At 53.9% G+C, this 12280-nt stretch overlaps 1 protein-coding gene across 2 annotated transcripts in view; it reads left to right on the forward strand.

Annotated features, from left to right (window-relative positions):
- The first annotated feature begins 3872 nt into the window (after positions 1–3872).
- Positions 3873–12280, forward strand: part of FADS2 (fatty acid desaturase 2) — a 35361-nt gene continuing 26953 nt past the window's right edge. The window contains exons 1-2 of one of the 2 annotated variants that reach the window (XM_032640289.1): positions 4324–4448; positions 4743–4860. In XM_032640289.1, coding sequence (XP_032496180.1) covers positions 4441–4448; positions 4743–4860 — 126 coding nt within the window. In that variant the 5' untranslated portion in view covers positions 4324–4440. Of the gene's footprint in view, positions 4449–4742; positions 4861–12280 lie in introns of both variants that reach the window. The other variant, XM_032640288.1, reaches the window with a different exon arrangement.

The raw sequence follows: 12280 nt of genomic DNA on the forward strand, positions 1-12280 counted from the left end.
CAGCAGGGGCGCACAGTGAAGAACAGCCGCACCCCACCACCCGACACCCCGTGCCCTTACTGTCATCAAAAGGGCACTGGAAGAGGAGTTGTCCCTGCCGCCCTCAAGCTGGTAGGCCAACACCACAACCACCCGACACCTGGGGTATCTCGGGTCCCAGCCCCCTGGCTGAGGTCAAGGCCAATGGCCCCTGTTGGTGGTAGTTGACTACCAGGAGTGAGAACGGGATTACGCTCAAGATCTGGGGCTCCTGGATGCGGATGACTGAAGGTGCCCAAGTCTCAATCTACAGGCCCCTATGTTCCCCAGAAGACTGGAGGAGCCCCAGGTAACCCTGGATGTGGCAGGGGCTACTATAACCTTTCGAAGTGACACAGCGGCTACTTATTCAGCCCCGACCTCCTCCTCTGGTCCCACTCGCTCTTCCTCGATCCTCCTAACAGGGATGGGAACAGGCTCAGCCAGACTCTTAAACTCTATTTTCATTGCCCTACAGCTCTCTCTTGAACTTACACAACAGACTGCCAACCTCCCAGCTCAAATTAACACGCTACAAGACAAATAATTTCTCTGCAGGAGTAGTTTTACAAAATAAAAGAGCTCTGGACCTCCTAAAGGCTTATCAGGGAGGGACTTGTGCAACATTAAAGGAGGATTGCTGTTTTTTGGTCAACCATCCGGGCAAGGTCCAGCCCAATCTTTGGGCCATGTATTTGTAACCTTCTTGTTAAGTTTGTCTCTTCCAGAATACAACAAATAAACCTCCAAATGGTGATACAACAAGAATACCACACAGGGCTTCCCTGGTGGCCCAGTGGTTAAGAATCTGCCTGCCAATGCAGGGGACTCGGGTTCAATCCCTGGTCCGGGAAGATCCCACATGTCATGGAGCAACTAAACCTGTGCACCACAACTACTGAGCCTGCGCTCTACAGCCCGCGAGCCACAACTACTGGGCCCATGTGCCACAACTACTGAAGCCCGCGTGCCTAGAGCCCGTGCTCTGCGACAAGAGAAGCCACCACAATGAGAAGCCCGCACACAGCAATGAAGACCCAATGCAGCCAAAAATAAATAAATAGATTTATTAAAAAGAAAAAAAGAATACTGGACAGTCAACACTCGTACAACCCTTGAACAAGCCAACATCTCTTCCCATGGGGCCCACACGCCTCCCTAGATGCACCCTGACAGAGAGCAGGCAAGGGATCCCAGGGCCCCACGACGCCCTCACTCAGCAGGAAGCGGCCAGAGAGAGTTCATCACCCCTTCTCCTCCCAAAAGGGCTTCCTGAATGCCTGAGAGGGAATTAGGCAGTTAGGTTGATATGAGTAGGGTATTCAATAAGGCCAAGGAATTGGCCCTACACATAAAGAGAAGGGGGAGTGTGGTGCTCCAAGGACAATGGTGCTTCAAGGACAAAGGATGACCCTGCCTGAAAAAGTTTCAGAGGTATACCTACTGGACTCTTAATCGCCCTCCCCACCATGTTGAGATGGTTTTGAAATCCCTGAGCCCACCTGGGTCATGCCCACCTGGGCAATGGGACCTGTCCCAAATAAGGAAAGGCATATGCCCTGTCCTACTCCCACTGTACAGAAGGAAGGTAGGTGTGCCTCGATCAATCAGTAAATGAAATTTTCACCTTGGACCATTCCTTTGTTTTCTGGCTATAAAAACTGATCAATAACACATGTGCGGGCTCGACTCTCCCAGACTGCTAGGAATTCGGGCCACTGTTCTGGCAGCGACCCTTTCCTCTAATAAATTCTATCTTCTTTACGTTCTGCTTTATGTCTGGAAATTCTTCTCCAACCTGTGTTCATACCTTGACACTTTCCCCACTCCAACATGTGGACTCTTTGAGATTAATCTCCAGGCCATAGTTGACTCATCCAGGCGTGGGTACTTGATCCAAGAAGGGCGTGCCAATCAGAGTTCTTCCTTCTGTGTCTGAGTTTATACCTCGAGAGATTAGTAGGCCTACCTTCCAACACAGCCAGCTGTAAGACCTAAGACTCAGTAATTTTCAGCTGTCTCTCCACCAGACCCTCGTTTGCAAGGAGAGAGAAAGAAGTGACATCAAGGAGGAACAGAGGAGGGAGAGACCTGGCAGCCTTCAAGTTCCTGCATCTGCTGGTTCCTGAGCCCCTCCATCCCCACCTTCCTGTGTTCAGATTGTCCCACCTTTCCTTGAAGTTACTGATTTTTTTAAGATAAATTTATTTATTTATTTTTATTTTTGGCTGCATTGGGTCTTTGTAGCTGTGAGCAGGCTTTCTCTAGTTGTGGCGAGTGGGTGCTACTCTTTGTTGCGGTGCGTGGTCTTCTCATCGTGGTGTCTTCTCCTGTTGCGGAGCGTGGGCTCTAGGCACGCAGGCTTCAGTAGTTGGGGCAAGTGGGCTCGATAGTTGTGGCTCGTGGGCTGTAGAGTGCAGGCTCGGTAGTTGTGCTGCACGGGCTTATTTGCTCCGCCACATATGGGATCCTCCCGGACCAAGGCTCGAACCCGTTTCCCCTGCATTGGCAGGCAGATTCTTACCACGGAAGTCCCTCCTTGAGTTTAGTGAGGCAACAAACTCCTCCTTTTTTCTGAGCCAATTTGCGTTTTGTCCCGTGCAACCAGTAAGGCTTCCATGCCATTCTTCTTCCCTGGGAAGTGTGGAGCCCTACATCAAGGACACCCTACATCGAGGACACATGACAAAAACTCTGGAATTAACCAAGCCCCCATAGCAACTGTTGCCATGCGCGCTCCTAATCTAAACCAGACAGCCCCCCTCCCCCATTCCATATTAGGCAAAATAATCACCATGTAGTAACCTTGTAGCATCCTGACCAATCACCTAATGCCATCCTGCCAGCAGGAATTTTCTTTGTCTTGAGGCTATAAAAGTTGGCTACTAGCCCACAAAGGGGGTCGGCTCTCCCTGGTCTATCAGGAAGTCGCCCGCTGTATTTGCAGCGCCCCTAACTCTGCTCTTTGTTCTCAATAAACTCACTCTTTTCTAAAATACTTCGTGTCTCGAAATTCTTCTTCCAGCCCGCGCACGGACCACAACACTTTTGATACCCCCATCTTTATTTCCTGTTATTTATAACATCACTGAACAATTAATTCTATGAGGTCCTGTATTGTTTCCATGGTACCTCTCCCAAATCGGCTGTGAGATACCTGAGTTCAGAGCAAGAACCAAGTCCTGGAGTCCCCACTCCCATGCCCACCCCCACCCCCACCCCCGCTTCCCTCCACCATGGCGCCTAACACAGGAAAGTACATCAGAGGTTCCACAATTCTTTTCTAAGATCCACTGATTACAGGCCTTGGGCCAGCCGGAGGCCGGCTTCTTCCCCCAGGGAGGCTGCAGAAGGGCGCCACTGTGGATAGCACGGACAATGTGGATATACTGGAGTCCGGATTCCAGCGGGTTAGGGGAGGGCGTCACCTAACCAGGCCAGTCCCAGAGTGGAACTCGCCAGCCCGGCGGCTCGGCGCCGTCTGCGCGCCCGCCAGCCGGGCCCTGGGCCGGTCCCCACCGCAGAGCGCGCGGAGCGGCTGGGTCCTCTACGTGCCGGCATCAGGTGCAAACCCGGGAGCGCGGGCCGTGGGTGTGCGCGTAAGCTCCCGGAAAGCGCGGAACTCAGCCGCCGCCCCAGCTCGCCCGCCAAGCTACCCTGGGATATCCTTGGGTCCCCCCCTCCAACCCCCCAGCTCGAGCGGGGGAGGGAGGAGTTCGGACACGTAACCGACCTCCAGGCCCCTCTCGACTCCGCGTGGGGGGGCAGGCGGGGGAGCCGGGGACCGCTGTTCCAGCCCGCTGGCCTTCGAAAGATCCTCCTGGGCCAATGGCAGGCGGGGCGACGCGCCCGGATTGGTGCAGGCGCTCTGCTGATCACTGTGGAAACCCAGGCGGAGGGGAACGCGGGAGGATGCGAAGCCCCGGACGGGGGGAGCCAGCGGGGCGGGAAGAGGAGGCTTCGAGGCCCTGAGCTACCGAGGAGTTTTTACAGGAGGCAAAAGTCCACTGCGGGCTAGCGGGCGGAGGGAGGGGCGGAAGGAGGGGACCGCTTGGGGGCACTGGGAAGCCTGGAGGGAAGGCAAGGATACTCCGGAGCGAAGGCGAGGCGGCTGGGGGAGGGGGCGCGGTGGGGGGAGGAGTAGGAGAAGACAAAAGCCGAAAGCGAGGAGGCCCCGGGCCGCACACACCGCAGTGCACGGGGCAACCCTGTCGGCAGGCAGCATGGGGAAGGGGGGGAACCAGGGCGAGGGGGCCACCGAGCGCGAGGCGCCGATGCCTACCTTCCGCTGGGAGGAGATTCAGAAGCACAACCTGCGCACGGACCAGTGGCTCGTCATCGACCGCAAGGTCTACAACATCACCGAATGGTCACACCGGCACCCGGGGGGCCACCGGGTCATCGGGCACTACGCAGGGGAAGATGCTACGGTAAGGGTCTGGGGCCTCTCCCGCCACCTTTCTCTGCTGCAGGAGGGAATCAGGAGTCATGGGTCCCAGGGCGCCAAACAAGACCTCCAGCGCTGAGTGGAGCTTGGGGCGTCCTGGAGGGAAGGAAAGAGTCTACTGCGCTCATCCCCCGCCCCGAATCCTCGTCCTCTGGGACAGCTGGGCCAACGTGCTGTGGGGGTCGGATTTTGGAGCCCAAGAGGCAGATTCGAGCGGTGGAGAACCATGCAGGATCTACCGCGCGCACTGGGATCCTTGCGTCCGTTCCTTCCTCAGAGTTCAGCCGGAGCCTGGGACTCCCCAGAGAGGGCGCCGGGGCCCTGGAGCCTTGACGCCCCCAGCGTGGAAGATGGCCGCCCCTGGGCCCCGCGGAGAGGAGCGGGAGAGGAGCCAGGTGTGGGACTCCGCGCGCGTCCCCCACTCGCCAGCCAGACTAGGGGGCGGGGAAGGAAAGCTCGTCCCCGGCCAGGGCTCGCTCCTGCTGGAATTCCGGTCTCAGAAGGTCCGCAATGGCTGCCGCGGAGACACCGCCTGGTAGCTCCTGTTCCCACGCTCTCAGAGACTACCAGGACCCCCTCCCCCCGCCCCCCCCCCCCGGCAAGGGCCGGCCTTCTTGGGGGCCCCGGGTGGGAATCGGTGGAAAGAAAAAGGGCTGGAGTTTGCAAAGCCCAGGTGGAGAGGGGCCTTGAGACGGGACGATTTAGCAGCACTAGGCTAGCTTGGCAACAGGTCCAGCTGCATTCGAGGTTACTCTGGGACTTCAACTCAATGGTCCCCTGTTCCCAAATCCGGCCAGGAATGCCCTCCCTCATCTTGCCCTCGGAAAGGTAGTGGGACTCTGGGATCTTCCTGGAGCCGGGGCTGTACATCTTACCCTCACCTTTGCGCACCAAACCTGCAGCTCTGCGATGACACAGCACCCCACCACGCCCCCTACCCCCCAGCCCCAAATCCTTGCTTACTCTTCGGGTGCAGCTGGATCTGCTCCCCCCACCCCCACCCCATGGGCTCGAAGAACAGAGGCCGGGAGGGAAGGAAGGGGCCACTCTTGGTGGCAGTGAGCTGGAAGCAGAGCAGTTCTGGTGGCATGGAGAATTTGGGAAGGGTGACTAGGGAGAGATCAGCTTGACATAGCTCATTCCACCTGGACGTCTGGCATGCTGACCTGTTTGGGCTTTTGCTGGGCAAGCTGTATGGGGCCGTCAGTTGGTGGAACTCCAGATCTCCCTACCTCTTCTATCTAATTGGGACAGACAGAGTCAAGTGTTGGGGGGCAGATCAGGCAGCTATGATGTAAGCTGTCGCTTGGCTCGCTGCTTTGGCGAGCAGAGGGTCAGAAATAGCGCCTACAGCTTTGGGCCCGATCCCGTTTTACCTGCTTGTGAACTCGCCTTGAGCCCTTGGGGCTGTGATACCGATTGTAACTTAGGTGGGTATAAGATTTTCAAGTACCATCGGTATACTTTCTCACTGGGACCTTCCCACAGCCCTGTGAGGAGGTGGGGTAAGAGTGATTCCCAAGTAAAGACCTGACTCCTGGTTTGAGATCTTTCATAGGTGAATTCTGAAGGTTCCTATCCTGGTTGAGCCTTCACCAAAGTGTTTCCTAGAAGGAAAAGTCAAATCCAATGGATTGGTCTGTTTATTCCGTAGTGTTAAATAAATATATTTTCTTTTGCGGCAAGGCATTTCATAAACTGAGCACTAGATAAATGCAATGGAGTTTTACTGTTACCGAGTCTAAGCTCATATGGCCCATCGCACGACAGGCCAATAATCGAGAGACGAGTTGCTGGGGCAAAGGAATAACGACTTTATTCGGAAAGCCAGCAAACTGGGAAGATGGTGGGCTCGTGCCCAAGGAACCATCTTGCCTGACTTAGAATTCAGGCTCTTTTTATACTAAAAGGGGAGGGTGTAAAGTCAAACATTTCCTGGTTCCCATCAGCCTCTGGAGGGGATGTATGTGTTAATTTCTTCCTCCCTGTAGTCATAGGTGGGCCTGGTCAGGATGTTTCCTGTGAGCTCAACAAAGGTACTGTAGCTTAATGTTCACTACCTGAGAAGCAGGGTTCCCAGAGATAGGCCATTATGTATAATTTAAGCTTATAGACAACATCCCTTTAGTGATTAACTTGTAATAGAATGCAAAAGGTTCTTCTGTATTACATTATCAGATTAAGTGAGCGTAAGAGTGAGGATTATGTAACAGCTAGAATGTAAAGTAAACAAAGAGGAATTTGGAGGAAAAAATTTTCAATCCATGCCAGCTCTATTTGGTGTAGCAAGATATAAAGACAATCCCTATGCCCAGAGCTTACTGCCTTCCGAGATAAAACTTTGGGGGCATGAAATGCACTAATCTAGTTGAATAATGGTGGACTGAGCAACTGGGTATTTTCTCTCTCTCTCTCTCTCTCTCCCTCTCCCTCTTTCTCTATTTTCTGGGACCAGGTTGGAAAAAGGCCACAGGAAGTCTGGGGTCTCTGGGCAGGGGACTTGAGAGGGGCAGGAACAGGCCAGGAATGGAGAGACTCTGTCTCTTTGTTTTTGGGCTGTTGAGCAGATGGTTTTGCCCTTGGGGCATATGGGCTTCTTCAGATCTGGGGGAGTGAGTATCTACGGTCATGTGAAGTTTGGGAAGGACTGACCTGCAGATAGAGGTTAGATTCCAGGGAGCACTTGAAGGCACTGTTATGAGCCAATCTTGATGCAGTAGTACCCTCACCAGAGGCTGACAGTCAAGGAAGCCCGGTAATCTGGGGCCTCAATAGGGGATTTTCCTGTTACTGAAGAAGAGAAGACCTCAGAAGTCAGGACGGCCTCCTCCCCAGAAGGGTGGCTTAGTGAAGGGTAAGGCCAATCGTCATGTGGTCCTTCTCTTTGCAAGAATGAAAAAGGAAACTAAATTTTTACAGCTCACAAAGCACATTTGTACGGATCACCTCATTTAGTGCTTCGATCAGCCCTGTAGGGAGTAGCTCCCTTGGGTTTAAACACCTTGCTGTGTTCTCAGCAGTCAGACCTCAACTCAGGATCTACCAACACAGAGACCTCCCAGCCCCCCTTCCCTTCCCTTCCTCCTCTCCTCCTTCCTTCCTATTTACACCTTGGGTTTCTTCCCCTCTGGTCGTCTGGCACTCCCCTGGTCTTTGCCTTGCTGTGAGCAAAGGGAGCCCTCGCCTGGGTCCCAGGGGTGTCTCTCCTGTTTCAGGGCAGAGTCCCACCACTGCAGAACTTTTTTTTTCTGTTTTTCAATTGAAGTATAGTTAATTTACAATGTTGTGTTAGTTTCAAGTGTATAGCAAAGCGATTCAGTTATATACAGTGTTATAAAAGTTCCCCAGAACTTTTCATCTCTAACGAAGACTCATCACACATTTATTCCAGTGTCTCTGTGGTTCCGAGCTGGCCCTGGGCACAAAGATGAATAACTCACAGATAGTGAGTGCATCTGTTGGATTTGCTTCTCTCCTTTCAAACTGGGACTTGAATCTGGACCCTCTGCCTCTAGGCACCAGCTTCCCCACCTCTGCCCCCCTCGTCTCGGTGACTTTTTTTGCCCTGTCTGCGGCAGTCTCCTCTTGGAGCCCAGGGAGGGCGGGAAGAGATCAGGATTCATTCCGTCTTTGAACTTGCTCCTATGCCGTTCTTGGGAAAAGGCAACAGGTTGAAAATGGAATGAATCTCTGGCCTCCTTAGGGCAGGAGGGTCGAGGTATTGAGAGGCAGAGGACCTGGGTTCGAGTCCCAGCTTCAGGAATTCTAGGCAGGGCACTTAACCCTGAACTTCACTTTCCAGGTCTAGGAAATGGGAAGGTTATTATCAGGCTCAAATTGGCTGTAGATGAGATCATTCTCTCTGCAGGTGTGAGGGGACAGTACCGTGGAACCCTTAGCCTCCTGAGCACACGTGTGCATGTTCCCAGCACGCACAGTAGGGGGTTCAGTAAACAGGAAAAGAACAAGGGTGAAGCAGAGGAACCTTGGTGACCTCCTTTTCGCCAAAGGTTAAAGGCGTTTACCTGAAATCCCTCCTGTGATTGTGCCTGGAGGGCAGCCCCAGCCCCTCAGCTAGATCTTGGTAGGAGCAGTCGACTTCTTGCAGCCCCCATTAGACCCCTTACCGAGCCCAGCATCCCTGGTATCTTTGGCAGCTTATCGAGGTGTGTTTCCTTTGTGTTTCCTTTGCCGTAATCCCTTCATGCCCAGGCTGCCTGTGCGTGGCATCGGCAGGGACGCTCTCGCCAAGGGCCCTTCGGCCACAGAGCACTACCCCGCCCCCCACCCCCCCACCCCCCGCCATCGCTTCTTTCCCTTGGAGGGGACATCCTGCCCACATCTCTCTGCCATGGAAAGGAAGCTAGCATCCCTATTTCCAGCTGAGAACGTAGGGTCCCTCCTCTGCTTCTGCCTCCCTAACCCCGTGCCCCACAGTCTTGGTTCCCAGGGCTGCTGCCGGCAACACTGTCTGCCCTGAGCTTGCTTCTCCTGCGCTTCCCCAGTCCCTGGCCGTGTGCCCAGATGTGCGAAGCTGGATTTAGAGACTCGCCTTGCTCTGCAGAGAAGGTGGACACAGCCAGAAACGAGACGTGATGCCTGATGCTCAGTGCGGGAGGAGCTGTGAGTTCTGTTCAGCGCCTGGGAGCCAGGCAGGGAGGATGTCTTCATGCAGAAGGGGCTGGCATGGGAGCCGGGCGATGGCAGAAGCAGGAACTGGTGAAGGTCTTGCATTTGAGAATTTGGGTGTTCTGTCCCTCCATCCTCAGCCTGACCTCCCCAGCACCCAACAGGCACACCTACCCTCCTGGGGGTGGATCTGCCCCCCGCTGGAACTGTTGGCCACTCCCTCCCCTTTACTTGTGTCCCCGGCCTTCTTCCTGGAATGTCTTTGCCTCCAATCTATCTCCCTGTCGGACGAGGATAGAGCCTGCTTCCAATACTTGTTCCAAAGTCAGCGTTTGGATTGGCCGTGTCCTGCCTTGTGCCACAGACACTTTAACTTTTGGGAGCTCGCTGTAAGTTTGTGAGGCCCATCTGTGACACTTGCAAGGGGGAGACACAAAAAGTGATCAACTCTCGGGAGGGGGAAGCTCATTTTGATCGAGGCCTTTGTATGAACAGCAGAAAAGTCTAGAGTTAGGCGCACCTGGAGTGTGACCTGTGGGCAAGTGGTTTCACCTCCTTCAGCCTCCTTTCTCACCTCTAACATAGGACCTGCCTCACAGAGTTTGGTAAAGATTCGTGGGTTACGTACACAAAGCCCGTGGCTCAGTGGCCGACCTGTGTAATCTCAGCCACTGAGCAGGTGAAGATGTTGCCGAAGCACAAGCGGGGTTGGGCAAAATGACCGAAGAGTGGAAAATTTCCTGGGCTGAGAGAGTGCACAGCTGTGGGGTCCTGTGAGCCTCTCTTAGGCATCGTTGTTGACACTGGGGTTATTGCAACAAACGAGACAGGCTTGGCCCTTTAGTAGAGCTTATATTCTAGTTGGGGAAACGGGCAATAATGAAGTGAGCACATAATAGAGCTTGTGGTTTTGATAACTGTTAAAACAGGGTGATGTCCCAGAAAGCGTGAGGCTGGAGGGTGGCTCTTTCAGACAGGGTGGTAGGTTGGGACGAGCCAGCCCCGGGACGCTGAGGGAGCAGGGCTCCAGGCAGAAGGAAGAGCCAGAGGCCCCGGTGTAGAAACCACCTTGGTGGGTTCAAGCGTGGTTTCTACCAGGTCTGCTCGGAAAGCTGCTGGATCTGCCGTGGAAAATGAGATAATTGAACAGCGCTCGGCTTTCTAAACCTGCGTGAGGCTTGTGGGGTTGCGGTCCCTGGATCGGGTGAACCTGGATTTGACCCTGACTCTGCCACTTGGGTGTCAGCTTCCTGGGCTCCAGTGCTTTCAACTGTAAAGTGGGACTTTGAGGCATCAGGGAGGTAACAGAGACAACTCTCCTGGCTCCCCACCTGGCACGTGGCCCTCCTCTCCCTTGGCCTCAGGGAGCTGATGCCACCCAAGAGCTCTCTGGAACTGACCCAGGGATGGCCTCAGTCAGGACAGGAGTCTGCTTCACCAGGTTCCTCAGCCCAGGCAGAGGCTTGGAGGTGGGACCTGGACCTGGTGGGGGGCAGCGGGCGCCGGAGGAGCGGTGATGCACTTGCAGGCTGTCTGTCTCCCAGTGAAGAGTAGAGATTGTTTCGTTATTTATTATCAGCCGTCGTTCCTCAGGAAACTGCCTTCCCAAGAACGTCCCCTTCGTTTCTCAAAGGCCGTGGTGTCATGTGAGGTGGCCAAGGAAAGGGCCTTTTACGGCTCTGACTTTGGAAGGCAGCTGTGCTCACTGCCCTACCACCAATGCCTGAGCCCTGACTTTGGAAGCTCCTGGTAGGCCCTTTCCCAGGGCCTTTGAACACTGGAGCTGGGAGGGTCCTCCCTTGCAGAGGAGACGGAGGCTGGGGGGCTGGGTGGCAGCTGGCCCAGAGTGGACCCCCGGCTCCTCGCTGCCTGCTCGGGACCCCTGGAATAGCAGCCCATCTCTCCTCTGAAGATACACTTGCTGTGATCCTCTGCTACCATCCCTTTCTGTTCAGTGAGGGGGGCGCAGACATTTTTAAAAGACTCTGGGCCCAGTTTTCCTCTGCACAAAGCGTTGCTTTGTAAGTCTGTTCTAGACACAAACAGAACAAAGACCAGGCAAAAGGGCTTGATGCCAGGGAATGGGAGAAGACTGGCAATTACCATTGTGAGACACTTTGGCAGGGGGGTGGGGTGGGGGGAGGGGAGACTGAGCACATTTTCAAAAATAAATTTATTTACTTTACTTTATTTTATTTTTGGCTGCGTTGGGTCTTCGTTGCTGCCCACGGGCTTTCTCTAGTTGCAGCGAGCGGGGCCTATTCTTTGTTGCGGTGCGCGGGCTTCTCATTGCGGTGGCTTCTCTTGTTGTAGAGCATGGGCTCTAGGCGCGTGGACTTCAGTAGTTGTGGCGTGCGGGCTCAGTAGTTGTGGCTCGTGGGCTCTAGAGCGCAGGCTCAGTAGGTGTGGCCCACGGGCTTAGTTGCTCCGCGGCATGTGGGATCTTCCCGGACCAGGGCTCGAACCCGTGTCCCCTGCATTGGCAGGCGGATTCTTAACCACTGCGCCACCAGGGAAGCCCTGAGCACATTTTTATGAGTTGTCAGCATCTTCCTCATTCCTTCTCTTTTTTAAAAAATTTTGAAAATTTCCAAACATACAGAAATGTTGAAAGAATCGAACACCTGTATCTCCTCAACCAAGGTTCACTAATTCCAACATTTTGCCACATTTATATTCCTCTTTATGCACATATGCATTGTCTTTTGCCAAATCATGTGAAAATAAATTGCATCATTATGCCACTTCACCATCTTCTCCTAAGAATAGGGACATTCTCTAACATAAGCACAATACCTTAGTTACATTTAAGAAAATTAATAGTGATTCTTTTTTCTAACTTAATTATTTATTTTTAAATTTTATTTATTTATTTATTTTTGGCTGCATTGGGTCTTCCTTGCTGTGCGTGGGCTTTCTCCAGTTGCGGCGAGCGGGGGCTACTCTTTGTTGCGGTGTACGGGCTTCTCATTGCGGGACTTAGGCAGTTGTGGCTCGCGGGCTCTAGAGCACAGACTCAGTAGCTGTGGCACACGGGCTTAGTTGCTGCGTGGCATATGGGGTCTTCCTGGACCAGGGCTCGAACCGTGTCCCCTGCATTGGCAGGCGGATTCTTAACCACTGCGCCACCACGGAAGTCCTGATAGTGATTCTTTAATATGATCAGATATCCTGTCCATATCCAAA

The sequence above is a fragment of the Phocoena sinus genome, chromosome 8 (genome assembly GCF_008692025.1).
Source record: "Phocoena sinus isolate mPhoSin1 chromosome 8, mPhoSin1.pri, whole genome shotgun sequence".
Taxonomy (NCBI): domain Eukaryota; kingdom Metazoa; phylum Chordata; class Mammalia; order Artiodactyla; family Phocoenidae; genus Phocoena; species Phocoena sinus.